This window comes from Aedes aegypti, chromosome 2 (genome assembly GCF_002204515.2).
Source record: "Aedes aegypti strain LVP_AGWG chromosome 2, AaegL5.0 Primary Assembly, whole genome shotgun sequence".
Lineage (NCBI taxonomy): Eukaryota > Metazoa > Arthropoda > Insecta > Diptera > Culicidae > Aedes > Aedes aegypti.
The window spans coordinates 281,833,913-281,853,118 of record NC_035108.1 but is presented as its reverse complement, the minus strand read 5'-3'; the positions used below and the strand labels follow the sequence as shown (position 1 = coordinate 281,853,118).

The 19,206-nt window shown below is 39.7% G+C and overlaps 1 protein-coding gene across 1 annotated transcript in view; it reads left to right on the top strand.

The window, feature by feature from the left end:
* Positions 1 to 209: 209 nt before the first annotated feature.
* The window catches only part of LOC5565764 (RNA-binding protein 5-A), a 30,571-nt gene continuing 11,574 nt past the window's right edge, over positions 210 to 19,206 (top strand). Inside the window, exons 1-9 of the mRNA XM_021845189.1 lie at positions 210 to 432; positions 639 to 732; positions 894 to 1,043; positions 1,105 to 1,170; positions 12,023 to 12,185; positions 12,247 to 12,316; positions 12,747 to 12,820; positions 16,139 to 16,246; positions 16,307 to 16,924. Of these exons, the coding sequence (XP_021700881.1) occupies positions 426 to 432; positions 639 to 732; positions 894 to 1,043; positions 1,105 to 1,170; positions 12,023 to 12,185; positions 12,247 to 12,316; positions 12,747 to 12,820; positions 16,139 to 16,246; positions 16,307 to 16,924 (1,350 nt within the window). The 5' untranslated portion in view covers positions 210 to 425. The remainder of the gene's footprint in view (positions 433 to 638; positions 733 to 893; positions 1,044 to 1,104; positions 1,171 to 12,022; positions 12,186 to 12,246; positions 12,317 to 12,746; positions 12,821 to 16,138; positions 16,247 to 16,306; positions 16,925 to 19,206) is intronic.

Here is a 19,206-nt window from a genome sequence, read left to right as displayed (position 1 = left end):
TTTTGACCTAAACTTGAGCGTTTGGCACTAAAATTGGGACAGGGCTTTAGGACCCTATTCGGATATGATTTATTTTCGGCGTGCATTTTTATCAGTGTATATATACTTTGCCCTCCAAATATTTATCGTTGGGGCTCTGTCAGAGAAAAGGCCTTTCAAAAAAGCTTTTTCATCGAATGACCCGTGCGCGTGCCCTATCTGCAAAACGTACCACGAACTCCATTATCAAATTATTTTTCACTTCGCTCAGTTCTGGTGCTTGCAGAATGCAGGCATTTTTCATTGAAAAATAGTGAAGAAAGTTATCAAACTGTTGTGAAAAAACGTGCATGCATTAGAAAAGATTCGTGGCAGATTAAATGCCATAAGAAATTGAAGTGTGCTCATCGATTGAAGCGTATATTCACGAAGCTGCTTTTCTAACAATGGATTGTAAGTCTGCCATCTTGGCTGTGGTATTAACTTTTTCATTCCGCTCTCTGGCATGAGACGGAAATGGTTCTGCTTTTTATTTCGTTTGATACTCCGGGAATGGGATTGAGAAGGGGACTGATGGGACATTCCACGAATTCTGTAGAATATTTTATGATTTGCAATCGAAAACACATAATGCTGATTTGCACTGTGATTGTTTATAGTCTCACCGGGTCCAGACAGTGACAATTGTGGCTACTATAGGAATCGGAACCGCCGAGATGACCGGGACCGAGGCAACAACCGTGGACGATCAAAGTAATTATTCTCGGGACCGCTTGCTGTGTGCGGGAAAGGAAATGCACAAGCGATGTCTGCAACAATACGGAAGATACCTTCCGGGGAACGGGCCTCCGAAGCCCCAGAATCCAGGATATTTCCGGTGGCCTAACATTGACCGGAATCTTTTTGCTTTTTAGGGAACGCCATTACCGGCGCTACAGCCGAAGTCGGTCACGATCGTACAGCAGGGAGCGATACATCAGCGGCAACAATCGGAGAAGTCCGGAGAGGGATCTGTACCGGGATTTGATCGATCAGGACTATGGGGATAATTCGTACGATAACCGGTATGAGGGGGACTGGGGGCTTTCTTTCTAACATGTTGGATGATTGGGGTGTGTTTTACAGGGACCGCGACAGGTATCGCCACCGGAGTCGGGATCGCGAGCGCAGGTCCAGAGACAGAGATCGCAGGTATGTGATTAGAATCTTTTTTTTTCTTAGGATTGTCTTTTTGACTGGCTATGACCAGATTAGAATCTTTGTGAAAGTTTATCATTGGGCGGGTTATCCATTAAATCAAGGCAGGTAGCGAGTCATTTTTCAGTAGTATGGTTACAAAAAATAACTATTTGTAACAAAAACTCACTAGATATTTTTACAAAAGCAGGGCTAGTAGCAAGTCACATTTTAGTGACTTGGTCACTTGATTCGACTTGGTCATTAAAAAGTCACTATTTTCAAGATCTGATGATAATGAAACATAGGGACCTTCCTTAACCGAGTGGTTAGAGTCTGCGGCTACGAAGAAAAGCTATGCTGAAGGAGTCTGGGTTCGGATTCCCGGTCGGACCAGGATCTTTTTGTAATTTAAATTTTCTTGACTTCCCTGGGCATAAAGTATCATCGTACCTGCTACACGATATACGAATGCGAAAATGGAAACTTTGGCAAAGATAGCTATCAGTTAACAACTGTGGAAGTACTTACAAGAACACTAAGCTGAGAAGCAGGCTCTGTCCCAGTGAGGTCGTAACGCCAATAAGAAGAAGCAATTCCTCTAAATGTTAGTTCTAAGGATTCTATCATGCATTATCCAGGAATTACATCACGAATTTTCTCAGTAACTTCTCAAGCGATTCTATCTAGTATTTCTACAGATTCCCCCGGGGAATAGTCCAAAAACTCTCCAAGGAATTTCTACAGTGATTCATCCATCACCATTTATCCAATGCTTCCTTCAAGAATTCCATAAAAAATCCTCCAAGGGTGTATTTAAGAATTCCTCTAGCAAATCTTCGGGAATTTCTAAACTGATTCTTTCGGGATTATTTTTCCAGGAATTCCTTTAAAAATTCTTAAAGAGATTGCTCAAGAAATCCCTCGCAAGGAGTTGCTACAAGAATTCCATCAAAGATTCCACCAGGAATTGCTCCTATCAAAAATCTTCCAGTGATTCTTCTAGTGATTTCCCTAGAAATTCTTCAATAGATTCTTGCAGAAAACCCTCCAGGGATTAATCCAAATATTCTTCCAGGAGTTGTTCCAGGGATTCCTACATGATTTCCTTTAGGAATTCCTACAGAAGTTCATGCAGAGATTCATTCCAGGAGCTCTTACAGTGATTCTATTCAGAATTTTTCCAAGGATTTATCAAGGAATTCCTTCAGGGATTCCACCAAAGATTCATCCAGGAAACCTTCAAACATTCCACAATAAATACTGCAAATGTACTCCCGATAGAATTCGAACTCCTGATGTAATCCCTGGAGGAACTCCTGATGGAATCATTTGAGGAAATCATGATGAAATCCCTTGAAGAACGTCTTGTTAGAGCGTGGCTCGTTCGGAATCGACCGACAGTAGGCTCACCTGTAGACGGACAGAAGGACCAAATGTTACAGCGTGGCTCGTTCGGAATCGACCGACAGTAGGCTCACCTGTAGACGGACAGAAGGACCAAATGTTACAGCGTGGCTCGTTCGGAATCGACCGACAGTAGGCTCACCTGTAGACGGACAGAAGGACCAAATGTTACAGCGTGGCTCGTTCGGAATCGACCGACAGTAGGCTCACCTGTAGACGGACAGAAGGACCAAATGTTACAGCGTGGCTCGTTCGGAATCGACCGACAGTAGGCTCACCTGAAGACGGACAGAAGTAACTGCTTTTTGGGGGAGAGGAGCACCAGTTTTGGCTCCAGCCAGGTTCCACGATATGCAGCACTTCAAACACGTGACTCAAGCGAAAACACTTCCACGGAACAAACCACTCAATTCCACTCGGATAACTAATTGGCGTAAATATGAACTAAAAACTCATTTAAACTGACTATTTAACTAATTTTATTAACTATTTCAAAAACGTTTTACAATTGCTTCCTTGCTACACAAAAATGCTTCCTTCTTCTCGAATAATTTTTTCACTTCTGATTTTCAATTTGAATTTTTTCCCGCTTGCTACGATCGCGGGTGCGCCGTTGCCACGGCAACCTGCTCACGTGGCTGCGACGACAAGTTCGGCGTCGGGTGCCTGCGGTACCCGAGTAAAAATATTTGCGTTGCTCATAATGTTCGCAACACGTCTGATAGAATCGCTGGAGGAATCCAGGTGGAATATCTGAAGGAACTCCTGATAGAATTCTAGGAGAAACTTCTGATGGAATCGCTAGAGGAACTCCTGATAAAATCCCTAGAGGAGTTCCAGATGGAATCCTTGAAGGAAGTGGTGATGAAATCCCTGAAGGAACTCCTGGGTCTACCACAAAAGGCCGAATCACATAAGACCGAATCACAAAAGGCCGAATTACGGAGAGCCGAAATTTTATAATAAATTTTAGTGGAAGCCACAAACATTCAGCACATTTTTCTACAATATTATGGTCATTTTACAGTAGAGTAAGTGGGACAAGAAGCGCAAGTAACATTACTAGCTGAATAAGAGTGTATGGTTAGTGTTTTTTGGGTCAATCAATTCTATTGAAGCTTAAGTAGCCGTACTGTTGTATTTTGTACAACATAAGTGTAAAAACCTCGCGAAAACTGGAAGGGTATACAGTGCCTGCTCGATTTTGGCAACATTAATTAACGAATTAACATTAACATTAACACGAATTAACTTTACCTATTTTGAATATGGTAAGCCTTAAGAAGGCCCACAGAAACATTGAAATTGATAGGATTTGTGACTGACCATCATCCATTTTTGTGTACATGGATTTCCGTGTTGCCAAATTCAAACCGAGTCAAAATCGATCGGACATTGTACGATGAAAAGTATTCTTAATAAACTTAGTATTCTTATGATCACTTAAACACTTGTTATACCCTATCTCAGCAATCATTCTCCTGCTTGTTGCGTAAAAAAATATGTTGGCATTATACCGGGCAAACGCTTGCTGTCCGAAGTCGCTGTCGCTCGTCGGACCTAAAAATGGAAAAACATCCACTGTTTGCATAATACCGGGCCAACGCCTGGATTTGCTATTTTTGCATGACACCGAATAGATGCTATACACAACCTTCGGATATCGGAGACTTCGGCGGCCTTCTGCCGCCTCAGTTCCTCTATCCTCAATGCGGCTTCGACGCATGTAAATTTTGCACTGTTTACTGACATGACTGCATTTAATAAAGCATGGGCTTGTTCTTTTCATATCCAAGCTTTATTCTTTAGGTTTGTAACTTTAATTCGGCCTTTTGTGATTCGGCCTTCTGTGATTCGGCCTTCTGTTATTCGACCTTCTGTGCATTCGGCCTTTTGTGGTAGGCTAGAATGTATTCGGCCTTTTATGATTCGGCCTTCTGTGATTCGGCCTTCTGTGCATTCGCCCTTTTGTGATTCGGCCTTTTGTGATTCGGCCTTTTGTGATTCGGCCTTCTGTGATTCGGCCTTTTGTGATTCGGCCTTCTGTGATTCGGCCTTTTGTATGTTTCGGCCTTTGATGGTGGTTCACTATTGCATGCAGGGTTTCTGACAATTTCTGAAGCTGAATCAAACGCCGTAATATCCAGAAAAACTGAAGCTAAATGCATCTTACAGGGCTGGTAGTGAGTCACTTTTTAGTGACTTGGTCACTTTTTTCGACCTGGTCACTAAAAAGTCACTATTTGCAACGAAAAGTAACTAAAGTCACTTTTTTCAGAAAAATGGTCACTAAAGTCACTATTTTCGTGATCTGACGATAAAGAAACTAAGAGCTGGATTAACTTTTCAAAGTCAAACAGGAGGTTATGTTTCTATGAGATTTCGGCTTTCAGTTTCCGTTTATGATCTGTATAGACTCAAAGCCGAAAACCCATCGAAACGTTTCGACTAAATTAGGAATCATAAACCTATCTTCTGCAAGAACCTCAACATAACTCCTTCGGAAGGTAAGCCAGTAGTTCAGAATTAGTAAATTTTAGGTTGGAAGAACAGGTAAAACATGAGGTAACAAGTCGTCACTGAGTGCTATAATTATTATTAACAATCGCGATTTGATGATAATAAATCTTCGAGCTGTTTAGTAGAATACCTATAAGTAGATGAAAAAACCGAATTTAGTACTATACCATTTAATTCCACTAGAGTTTGTATCCTTTGACAGATACGCGTATTTCGACCTCAACTGTAAGGCCGTCTTCAGTGTCGTGTACTAGACTCGACTTCTCGAGTCGAGTCTAGTACACGACACTGAAGACGGCCTTACAGTTTAGGTCGAAATACGCGTATCTGTCAAAGGATACAAACTCTAGTGGAATTAAATGGTATAGTACTAAATTCGGTTTTTTCATCTACTTAATCGCGATTTATTGAAACGTTCAGTTGAAATGTAAATATTTTAAGTGCGCGAGGCATCATTTTCTATTAACTAATGCACAATACTGAACTAATTAGGTTTTCCTTAAGTTCATAAAAAAGTCAATGGTGTTCTAGATTTAATTTTTAGGGGCAAGGAAAGGTTTAATTTCTCAGAAATTCTGCCGAAGATTTATCCTGAGAATTAATTTTGGATTCTACCAGAAATTTCTACACAATCTTCTGCAAATTTTCCATTTTTTAAAGACTTTTGTGGTATTTTTCCTCGAATTATTGCACAAATTTGTCCAAATATGCACCAAGTGATTTGTTTTGTATCTCTAAGACATGTGAAAAATCTTCAACGAATTTCAGCTACCTATGTTCTTCATGAACAGTGAATAAAGCTTGATTGTGGATTTGATAAACTACGAGTTGTCTACCAACTAAAATCAGATATTCGAAATAGAAGTCCCTGTCAAGCGTATTCGACTCGTAAAAAATTAGGTGTGAAATCCTCAATGCACCACGTTTTTTAACCATTCGCAATCAAGTCTTATTCCGGACAGAGAGCTGTTAAGAAATATCCCAAATATATGCAGTCCCCTACATTCTTAATTTCATACAATATGTAGATTGGTTAATTTACATGCAGAACGTATTTTTACAATTTGTCATTATTTTTTTGACAAATGCTCAAAGTTTTGAAGTCACTTTTTAGTCACTATTTGGTCACTTTTTCATTCATTTTAGTCACTAAAGTCACTATTATTTTGCTGTCTGACTGCTACCAGCCCTGATCTTATCTGCAAAGGCTAATTGAATATCTGATGAAAGCAACGTTACACGATCGTTTGTTCCTTTACCCTTGTGAAAGTCATATTGAGTACTGGATAGCATATTGTTCGATTCGACCCAGTTGTCGAGTCGCGATAGGATCATTTTTTCTAACAATTTCTTTAAACATGATAACATAGCGATCTGGCGATATGAATTGTGATCAGACGCTGGTTTCCCAGGCTTTTGAATAGCTAAATAGCTATCACTCTGACTTGTTTCCATTCAGGTGGAACAATGTTGTGCTCCATGAATGAGGTGAAAAGGTCAAGCAATCTTTTTGCGATATCAGGGAGATTTTAAAGAAGATTGAGCTTAATTATATCACGTCCCGGACATGGCTTGTTTGATGAAAGAAGAGGCATAGAAAATTCCAGCACAATGAATGATCTGTCCATCGTCTCTCTGGGTTTCCCAGAAAGGCGGTTGAGCTGGAACTGAGTCTGGACAAACCATTTTTGTGAAGCTGAATATCCAACGGTTGGAGTATTCATCACTCTCATTTGAAGTTGAGCGAATTCGCATGTTGCAAAACACTTTCCAAAACGTTGTCATGAGTCATAAGTCATAGTCATAGTCGTTGCATAAGTCATAGAAAATAACCGCTCTATTATTGTCATAAGATTTGCACAGTACTATGTGAGTTCATATCGCCCAGTATTAAAACTGGAGATGAGAGTATGGAGACTGCATTCCAGAGATGACGGCGGTTTATTGCAACTCTTGAAGGAAAGCTACGCAAAGATCTTTACCCTTTATGTTTATTTGGCAAGCAACGATTTCTATGCCTGGATGAGTCGAGATGGGGATTCTGTGGAATGAATGGCACTGTTTGATCCCAAAAAGCACACCCTCGTAATTGATTATCATCACGATCATGGCGTATAATGTTTATTTTTTATTTTTTAAAGTAAGTTTTTTTTAAGGCACCTTGTGCTCGTGGCCACTACTGTGCCGGAATCAGTTGATCTGTAGCTTCTTTACCGAAGCAGATCTATTTTCAACTTATCTGTATTTACATCTACTTTCACTCTCTCCTACTCTTTTACTCTCACACCGAGCAGGTAGGAGCAGTGATGCCACATACACAGATTTATCTCTAATTACACAGATTTTTTCCTGTTCTTGCCTACAGATATCTGTGATCACAGATCACAGATTTTTGAGATTAAAAAGATTTTTAAGATTTCAGGATATTTCACGAGTTCAGGACACAGTTTTAGAAGATATAAATCAGAAATGCCATTTCTCTGTTTAGTATTTCTCAAAAACTTAAATATTTTAATATTTTAGAAACTATTACGTACCTTTAACTTACTTTTAGGAGAATAGTTACAAATTAGAAATTGTTGACATGCCAAAAACAGTCATAATACGTTTGCAAAAATATTTTTTGACCTAAAAAATAAAAATTTTAAATATTTTTGCGTCACAGATTTTTACCAAGATTTTTGGAGGTTGACTTAAGATAAAAAAGATTTTTTTTGCCGAAAACACAGATGTAAGTCGGAAAAAATGTGGCAACACTGGGTAGGAGAGAGCTCTGCTGTTAGTGAGACTAGCTGCCTGCGAAGAGGGTCAGTTTGTCTCAGTCACCATCTGATATTGACGGAGGATGGATGTGCTCCCCAAAGCACGGTCCTCCGTGAGGCGTCTTCTGGTGGCTGGTCGGGTTTTTTGTGGATGGGCTGGGAATCCAACCCATGACCTTCCGCTTATGAAGCGAAAGCGTAACCTCAAAGCTACAGACCCCCTAAAGCGTATAATGTTAACATTGTAAAAGTTAAGATCATCTTCAGAAGAAAGCCATGTTCAACATAGAGCAATCGGAATTGTGAAGTAAAAACATACATGTTTCTGGTTTTGGTTTTAGACTATGACAGTTACACTATACCGTGCTGGCACCATATTCTGAAAGCTTAGAAAATCTGAAGATAATGGCTTAATTAAAAGCGGAGGTTTTCTTTTTAGTCGTCGGTATTGAATACCTTCGCATGTGCTAAAAATATATTTTAACTTATGGTTCGATATTGGTTGCATAATCATAAGGGATCAGTCAGACGATTTATTTTTGAAAACCGTGTCAATGTTCCTTATTCTGAACAGTCAACAAGGAAGTGGCCTTATTAATGGACAAAAGTGTTCCCAATTATAGACAACAATAAATCCATATGTATAAAACAAAAGCAATGATATTGGTAATTCTCCAGACCTTTTTAGCGGACCTGATCGCTTTCTTTGCTGTTTAGATCGGGATCCGTCTCGAAATATCCGGATGTCTGTGCAAAAATAACTGAATCCATTTTCTTCCCGGAATGTTCTTTGGAACGTCAGATTTTCCGGAAAGAACCATGTACTGACCTACCGATATTCTTAAGCGGCTTGTGCCGATGGAGAAGCTGATTTAGCTGACCGGACTATATAATCCGATATGCGATCCTCATCTTATTCCGATAATATGGTTGGTTTTCCTGGACTTTTATGTATAGTAGATTTTTCACCTTGGAGTATAGAAGACTGACAGCAATTACGTATAGACCTGCCGTGCTTCTAGTCGAAAAACCCCTTCATAACAATAGTAATAGTCCTCTCCAGCTTCCACGGGTCGTGTACGGTGATTTTTTTTTGACGCGGCATATCTGTTTATAATAAAGATCAATCAAAAATATTTGGTGCCGATCTTTGAACACTTGATTAATTAAAGATTGCACGCAGTAGTTGCAAATATTTGTAAATAATATAAAGATATATTCTCACCAATCAGTTTCCAGCAGCAACGAATGGAATTTGATTATATTGTCAACCCAGAAAAAAGCAAATGTTTTGACCGGCGTCTTAGTGCACAGGCTTAGCGGCCATGTTTTTTTTCACGTTTGTCAAAGTCCGAACTCAAATCGCGTGAAATATTGCCAAAATAAATCTGTGCTTCGGATATACGTTAAGAAAATATGTAGCTGATGTAAGTTATATAAGGTACCGTGGGGCAAGTGGGTAATGGATTTCGCATAGTTGGGACTCTTCAAAGCCTTGACACCTACCAAATATAAGCAGTATGCTGACATTTATTTTAATGTAAAACTAGTGGTCCCGGCAAACTTCGTCTTGCCATCAAGTAGGCTGTTGAAAAACACTTGTGATCGCCCCATATAAAATGACAGTTTCGTTCGCGGTCGTTATTTCAACTTTCCCGGTGAATATCCTGGGATTTTTCTACACACAAACACGTCGGAACCCTTGACGAACAAAACTGAGAAAGAATCATTCAAATCCGTTGACCCGTTCGTAAGCCATTTCGTGACATACAAACATCATTCCATTTTTATTTATATAGATAGATAGATAGATTGAAGAAAAAAGTACAGAAAAAGTTTTTGAAAAACGTCTTTTTACTTTTCACTTGCTCCACAAGTGGGGTAAGTGAAAAGTTTATCGTTTTGAACAATAAATTCAAGAACTAACAGTTATATTCACGTTTTTCATTACCTCTAACATTTGTTAAGGCGTCCCAATGAACAATAACATAAGTAACATGTGAACAAAGAAAATTTTATTCTTGTTACTTGAATTTTCTTTTGTTTAGTTATGTTTGTTGAAATGACAACATTATTACTGCAACATTTCTAATGTTAGTTCTTACATCATGGGACAGCAATTGCATTTCTGCTCTGTAGAATTTACACCGCTCGTTATTTGTTAAGAAAATCGGATAGTAACTCTTCGGTAGAAATCAAACGGAATCCTTCAATAAAGTATTTATAAACTTTTTTATGTGAAGTCACCTATACCCCATTTTTTATGTTTTGAACTAGCTACTTACATAGATATTCCACGACATTTCCATGCGTTCTCTTGTATTGGAACTTTTCAATCAACGTCTTCCTTTTCATCGGCTGTCCGAAGTAAACATATTAATATCGTAATATTCGGCAACTCTTGTTTTAGAGAAGTTTTATGATTTGGCCATGATAATAGCTTTTAACGCTTTGAGTATAGTGTTTCTTAAATTATCGGCACGTTCTGTTGTTCTATGATAATTGCGAACCTTGTATACTTATAGCTACCTAACGAGAAAACACAAATTCAATCTCTAATGAGAAACTTTTCACTTGCCCCACGTGATTAGAAAATTGACGGTGTTTTTATTTAGTTATTTTTAGGTATACGTCGAATTAATTCCAAAACTTTATTGCAGTTTAAAACTGTCAGAGGGGACAACTTAGAAGTGGTACAGAAAATTATGTTCCGCAACTTTTTTCCACTGAAAATATTAAAATAAGATTGCACGCCACCTACTTGTTACGGAGTTAGAGTTGACAGGTTAACAATATTTCGATCTATTATGCAAAAATGGCTGAAAAATCTCAGAAATCTCTTACCTACACTGAACGAAATCCCCCGCCTTGAACTGAATGATTTTCGACTCATCCGAGCCCCATGCCTATTTTCAGACACATTCAGGATGATTTTCATCTCTGTTGGAATCATCTGTTTACAAATCACGCCGAATGAAAATCATCCGATTTTGAAACTATTTTCTCCTTTCAAAAAGATGTTCGAATTTGAATGATAATCATTCATGGATGTAAACAAACCACATTGCATGCTTGGTAATAAAACATCACAATAATTCAAATGGGATAAAAAATAACCAAACGTTGATAGTCTAATGCACTTCATTATTTATTTCCATTATTCACAAATATGAGTTTATCTCATGTCCGCAGGAGTAGCTGTCTGCCCGTTGTGACTCCACCAAATCCTCGTCCAAAAACCATAAGTGCACAAAAATACATGATTGCACGAACTGTGCGGTCTCGATATATCCCTGAAACTAAAACAAACAGTACTAGTTGCAACCTCGGTTGATGCCAATAAAGATTATTTAGGAGAATTCATTTTAAAATTGCAATTACCTACGAAATCCATGATGGAAAAGTCAACACACCATGCTGCTGCCACCTTATTTTTACAATGTTTTCAAGGATGATTTGACAGTTGGGATCATTAATTTTCTGTATGATATTTTAGATGGTAATTGAATGATTTTCGAATTAGGACAGGGAAGGAAATAAAATCCTTCAGAAGCTGTAGGTTATTCATTTGTGTTGACTTCATTCAATTATCTACTTATTGTCATACGGCTATGTACAGCACATCATTACTAAATTGGATGATTTTCGTTCTTTAGTCGGTGGAAGCATCATCTTCTTTCGTAGTCATTCAAAATAAGAAAAATTAAGTTTTGCGGTCATGTGAATTACGAATCATTCAATATAAAGAAGGTGCTTTCGTTCAGTGTATTGTAATGTTCTCAATTGCCTCAAAGGTTTACGCATGAGTTTAAAACGTTAATTCACATATTCAGGGAAATATACCAATTGTTTTCACTTACCCCATTTACCCACTTGCCCCGCGGTACCTTAAGTTTTTGTGCAAAAAATTGGATTAGAAGATTGAAATCATTAAGTTTGTCGTAAACTGTTCAGAATATGGAACTGTCTATAATATGGAGCTCGCACGGTAGCTATTTTTGAGACGCTCAGTCGCTACCAACCTTGCCTTCGATCAAAATTTTACAGTTGGTTTTGGGAGTACAAATAAACAAATTTGGAAGATGTAACTTGAATTTTTTACAAGTTGATTTCCCTTCATATAAAAATGGACCACGTTAGTCTGTACCTATTAATATCGATTTGTACTTAACTTTCAGGGATCGCGACAAACCGAACAAGCGCGGATATTCTCCAGTTCAGAACTCGAATGAATTTGATGACAACTATGATAGTGACAACAATCAAGAGTTCTTCTATCACCAAAAACCGAACAACAAAATCATCGTTCGGGGATTAGCGGCTCATATCACCGAGGCAGACGTAAGATTTGCGATATTCATTGAATTAACTCCCCATTAACGCATAAATTGCATCTCAACAGATCAACAGCGATCTCATACAATGTGGTCTTCAAGCGCTTCACGTTCGGTTGATCCGGAGGAAGAAAACAGGTAATAATAATACCCGTAATCAATGCTTAACTTTTTTGTTTAGATATATTATTCAGTGGTAAGTAGTGGATACGTTGACTACGGAAACGGTTTATCATTTTCTGAGAGGCGACACTCAGAAAATGGTACACCAGTTGATGCAAAAGGAGTAACGAATCGCGTATTTGGCCGGAATACTAATGGCAGAAAAGTTCAACCATAGCGCAATGAAAACTACTGGGTTTTCCCCATTGATAGTAGTGTATCGAAATACCCCGAAGTCGATCCGATTCAAAAGAGGTGCAAACGGCGTTAAAAATCGTATCAGAATATCTGTAGTCTTGATTGACCGCAATGCAATTCAGTGCCCCGAATATCGCAGACAGGCGTAACATTGATATCGTTTGTGTTTTGCTTTTTCTTCTCTCCACCCGACCCGATCGCGATTTAGGTGCATCGAGAGGTTTCGCATTTGTCGAGTTCCGCACTGAAGAGGAAGCAACTCGCTGGATTTGCTACAAACAGGTATCGACCCCCGCTCAACAGAAGATGATTTTTTTTATGAAAGACAGTGTTGTACCCTTTGGGTGCGGCAGAAGTTGCCTCCACGTTGCTCGGTGAGATAAATTTTATCAGGCTGGTGTAGTCTCTTATATAGCTGAGGAAATTAAAAAAAAAACAATTATACCGATTTAAATGAAAACATACATGATGACGCCGTAGAAAACAAAATTACTTCTATGACACTGCAGAATATAGTTGTTCTCGGGAATGCACCTTAAAAACGCTGTTATTTACAAAAAAGTATCGATTGCTATAGGTATGTCAAACGTTGTCCATCCTTCATCCTTATTATAAATCAAATCGACTCATAAACCGCAAATTATCTGTGAGGTAAACGAATACAATATGCGTCGTGCACAGCCATCGTTTACCAATTTTGATGCACCATATTCTAATGTTTGTCCAGATTTTATTTCGTACGGACGGAAAAAAATATGATTAAGCATATTATTACAGGGTGTCGACTACCTAAAACAAACCTGGAATGTCAGGGAATTATATTTAATCTAGAAAGTCAGAGAATTTCACTTAAGGTCAGGGAAAATCATCAAACGATTTGATTGTATACAAAAATATGAGATTTAAGTGTTTAATTAAGGGAAGTTAAGTGTTATGACGATCATACTTAAAAATGTATTATTTTGAATTTTGTTATTTTTTCTGATATTTTTTTATAATCAAACCATACTACAACAGCAATAAAGGCTGTACACTAAATTCGACAATTTTGTTTAAATTTGATTAAATTTTGCATGAGCGGTAATAGCCGCTCACAGGGTCTTGTGTTTTAATATAAATGATTGTTTTAAGAAATGAAATTAGTGTCATACGCCTTTATTTGAAATTTGTTGATGTAGCTAGATCCGTGCGAAAAAGTATACATTTTTACACGAAAAATCCGTTTTCACCAGTGTCGTAAAAACTCAGCCAAATGTTACCCGATCAGTGCGAAAACGAACAAAAACAAACTCCGCTAGCAAGAAGCCAATCTGACTTCGAGTGCGAATGCGACGAGAAAGAGAGTTGGTGCAACCTGGGAGGGAGGCCCCGATACTACACACGAAATATGACACAAAGTTATTTCAAACTGCATGAAAACTCCAGCTTGCCAACGACAATCAAGGCAGACTTGATGGAAATCGCTAGTTTTCTTTTGTGGTGTACCTCCGATCGTTCTGGACAAACATGGAAAAATGGCCAAAGTTTTCAATGCATTTCAATTTCGTTTTTATTGGAAAAAGTAAAATGATGCGTATTTGAATACTTTATATCCAATCAGAATAAAAGGTGCTATCGTGACATTACTTTTGAATAAGCATGAATAGCTTTTCAATCGATTTTTTGTCACATTTGATAAAATGCAAAAATATGTTTTGATCAATTACGCGCTTTTATTGCATGTCTCGCAGGAAACCAATTTCAAGGTTTAAACTTAAAATGTAACAATCATTTCTATATCGTTAAGCTAACGGCTTAAGCGCCACCTTCTATTTGAAGGACCGTTAACTCGGATTTAGATCCCGGCATGGGACCGCTATCTCAGAGCAGGCCAACAGTTAATAACGGACCGAATTGTGTACAAATTGACCCAACCAATAAAGCAAAATTTACTAACGGCAAGTAAATCCGACAAAAATTGGATAACTAAAGAAATCGTACAGTAGACTAACTAGACCAACCAATTTGTGAAAGTTTCTTCTGAAATGACGTCACGAACTTGTGGAGGGAGAACTGAATTCGAAGTAATAATTATTTCTCATCAAGCTTTACATTCAAAATTTTACCGATCAGGTTTGTTATAAGCTTCACAGATAAGTTGAACCAGTTTATTATTCGAATCGATTCAGTTCAAGAAAACCCTACTTTTTATTTTGTGACGTCACGACTAACTCCTTTTATAGGGTTTGAACGTTTTAATCAATTCAAGCGTGTGCTAGAATAAGGGCGTAAGTCGCATGATCGATTTCTCTTCATCGATCATCTCTTTTGTGAATAAAGATGACAAGATGCGGGTTTGTTAGCATTTTTTCACTCCATGGCGCTAGGCTGCGATGCAATCTTGCGTCCTGAGGTGAAAAAATACTGACAAACTTGCTCCTTGTCGTCTTCATTCACAGAAGAGAGGATCGATGAAGAGAAATCGATCATTCGACTGATGCCCTTATTCTAGCACACGCTATTGCTACTTATTTTATGCAACTAGGGTTGTCATGTCTATTACGGCTTAAAACGACGGTGTTTTGAAAAAAAAACCTGAAGGTCGTAGACACAAAAGTCAATTTGGACAAATTGAGATGTAAAATTGTGAAAAATAATAGAATCGTTTTGGTGGGCTTCGATCCCACAACTCCCAATACGCTAGACTGGGCGCGTTAACCAACTGGGTAACGATTCAGCAGGGCAATAGACCAACTTGAAACCAAAGACCGTCACAACTCCATATTCTCCTTCAAAACCCTACACCTCCTTCTCTCCAGGAGACCTCCTTTGGCCAGGACAGCTCTCGACTGTTCGAGGATGCGCCAATCTTGTCTAAGAGTCAGGGGTTAGTCCCAAATCTCTGGCTTTGGTAACGGACGCGAAGGATGCAAATCCTCATACAATGGTCGAGGACTGTACCACCTACGATTTTTTATGAATTGCTTAATGCTAATCATGATTAAGATAAGACTGAAAGAAGGGTCCATGGCTATATTGTGCAGAATTAAACATATTGTTTGTACATTTGATGGAAATTTACTGAAAGATGGTTGTATCATTATAATATGCAAAATAATCATGAATACAAAAATACTGTTTTGTCACATTAGACCTAAGTCTGTCACTTCAGTGACACACGCAAAGGCAAAGGAAAAAAAAATATTTACATAAAGCTATCTGGGGAATGGTTTTCCTGTCCTTGTTGGAATGTAATGCCGAATAAAAAAAAATGAGCCATCCGTTGACAGGCCAGAAACCCACAAAGATGTCAGCGAATGTTTTATTAATATCACAACTCGAATATGCACAGACTCAGTTTGAACTATTTGAACGTTATAAGAGACTTCACCAGCAGATATGACAAATTTGTCCTCCGAGTAGCGTCTGTGAAGACACTTGTCGACGGTAATCCCAAACTACGCAATTTGGCGGAACAGCAGACTCGAATCGACCAACCAGCATTCCGTGAAATGGCAGCCAAAACAGCACACAGCTTGCACCAAGAGTTAGCGTTAGGCCCGCTCCGTGTACACAATTATAACCGAATTTCTTTCTGTTCTTCTTACGTTACCGTTGCAGGGGATGTTGATCTTCAACGACCATCGTGCCATCATGCAGTATACCTACTCACTGCCGGCGGAAATGCGTGCAAAGGATAAGCCACAAACGGATTGGTATTGCGCTAAGGTTTGTTACATTGATTAGGCACAGGAATTTTAAATCTCATTACTTTATCTCCGTTAATAGTGTGGAGTATTCAACTTCAAGCGTCGCGAAAACTGCTTCAAATGCTTTGCTTCCCGTGAAGAGAGCGAAAAGGGTGGCGAAGGAAGTGACGAAATTAGTAACATCCTTACGAAAAAGATCATGCTTCGGAATCTAGACGTGCTGACCAACGAAGAGAGTGTTCTCTGTGCAATGCAAGATAAGATTCCTGATCTGGTGTCTAAAATATCGAAAATAATGATATGTCGAGACCCTCTGACGCAAACTTCTCGAGGAATCTGCTATCTGCATTTCGACAATTTGCTCGACTCGATGAACACTCACAATGCACTGAAGTCGATAGAGCCCATCCTAAAAATCGATGGCCGAGAAGTGCTAATTTCGTACTGCATGGATACCGAAAACCGAAACCTTGTGAAAGGTGGACCAAGAATGTCGTCCAATAATGGTAACAACTATCAAGATCAATTAGCAGGCAACAGTGGAGTCCAAGGTCCTTATCCCAACAACTACCAGTACACTATGGCCGATGTTCCTCGGCTTGCTGAGTATAGTGCCTCGGTCTATGCGTCAAATCCGGTGGAACACGAACATTACTTGCAATTCTACACCAACTATTACGTAACACAAATTAGTCAAGTAAGTATTGATGACTGCAACACAAAATTAACATTTTCGCGTGTCTCAAAGATTGAATTTTATGTTATCAGTGTATTGCTGAATCCAATGTCCAATGTGTATTGCCGAATTCCAATGTTCCAGAATGTTACAATTTTGAGCTATACTGTAATATGAGTCGAATAGGCTCTAAACATTCTTCTTTTTTTTTTATTATTACTTTATTATAGAGACTTTCAGCCCTGGGCTGGTTCGTCTCTTTTAAAAGAGAGAATTAGATTATTTTTTACAGAGTTTACGTATATCAAAGTTTTCTTAAATTCCTACGGAATTCTGAAATATGGATTTAGTTTTAAAGAGAAACACGTGGTAACACTAACAAACTGGTGGTTTATTTGAAACTGATTTCTGGTACTGGCGACAGGGTGATATTTATACTACTATGGTTGCTATGCAGTTGTTATATATAATGATCATAGCAACAGGGAAACTAACTGTATATAATATGGAATTCAAATATTACTGAGTTGCTTTGATTTCAACACCCCCTCTCAGTTGTTTCCTTCTAACCCTAACTTACTTCTCAAAGCTATAAACGTTGGAGCGGGCAAGGACTTCGTGAGGATGTCTGCTTGCTGTTTCTGGGTCGGAATGTAAATCAACTTGACCTTCCCTTCGGCAACTGCATTTCGGATGAAATGAAACTTCACGTCGATGTGTTTGACTCTCCTCGTTTCCTCTCGTTCTGCCATCGCAATCGCTCCTTGGTTGTCTTCATAGACCGATACCGGAAACAGTAGGGCATCTTGTCGAAGATCGGCCATTAATCCGGTTAGCCAAATCGTCTCGCTCACGCAGGAACTCATGGCTACGTACTCGGCTTCGGTAGATGACATCGCCACAGTCGACTGCTTCTTCGATGACCAGGCGACAGTGTTTCCGTGCACCTTCAGTAGAAATCCGGAAACGCATTTCCGGTCACATTCGTCGCTTGCGAAGTCGGAGTCCACGTAAGCAGCTATCGTTGGTTCCTTCGGCTTGCTTCTGTAAACTAATCCTAACTTCTTCGTTGCTTGCAGGTATCGTAGGACGCGTTTGGCATGCTTCCAATGTTCTTCACCAGCAGCATCCTGGAACCTCGCCAGGTATCCAACGATGAAACACAGGTCTGGTCGAGAACCCATCATGACGTACATGAGACTACCGATGAGCTCGCGGTAGGGATACTCGCATTTTCCGACTTCTCGCTTCAACTGCAGTCTTGGTTCGGCTGGCGTCTTCACAGGATTGCAGTTTTGCATTCCAAAACGAGCAATTATCGTCTCGATCTGGCTTGTCTGGGACAGTTTCATCAGGCCACGGTCCAAATCCCTGTGGATCTTGATTCCAAGGAAATGGTGCAGCTCCTTCATGTCCGTCATTTCGAATTTCTGCATCAATGTGGTCTTCACACGTTCGATGTCGACCTCATCCACAGCGGCGATCAGGAGGTCGTCAACGTATACCACCAGGTACACAGTGGCATCTCCGCATGCTCGAACGTACAAGCAATAATCGTGCTTCGATCGCACGAAACCCAAGGTCGTCAGAAACTCGTTGAAATGGCTGTTCCAGCACCTGGGCGACTGCTTCAGACCATAAAGTGCACGATGCAGCAAGCACACTTCATCAGGGCGCATCTTCACCCCCTCTGGACACTGCATGTACACCTTCTCCTTGAGCTTCCCGTTCAGGAAAGCGGTCTTGACATCTAGCTGGTGAATATGCATCCCATTCGTCGTTGCTAGTGCCAATAGTGTCCGAATGGTAGTCAACCGGGCCACCGGTGCGAAAGTCTCCTCGTAGTCCACGTGTCTCTTTTGCGCATAGCCCTTAGCTACCAGCCTCGCCTTGTAGCGCGCAGGACGCCCGTCAGCATCCGTCTTCAGGTTGAACACCCACTTGCACGGTACGGGTTGTACCTTGGCAGGGCGTTTGACCACGGTCCACGTTTGGTTCTTCTGCAAAGCCACCAACTCGTCTCGGATTGCTTCCCTCCAGTCAGGCTCGTTCGGATGACCTTTGACATCATTGTAACATTCGGGAACCTGTAGGGAATTCGCACCAGCAGAAAGGGCCTTGTACGTAAGAAAATCTGAAAACCAACCTGGTCTCCTGCACTCCCGACCACTAGACCTCGGAACTTCACCAGTAGTTTTGTTCCTTTCTGATTGTGGTGGGAGTGCGGTTGCACCTTCCTCGTCGTTGTCTTCCACTTCCGTAGCAGAATCTTCGTCGGAATCTTGATCACCAACATCCTCATC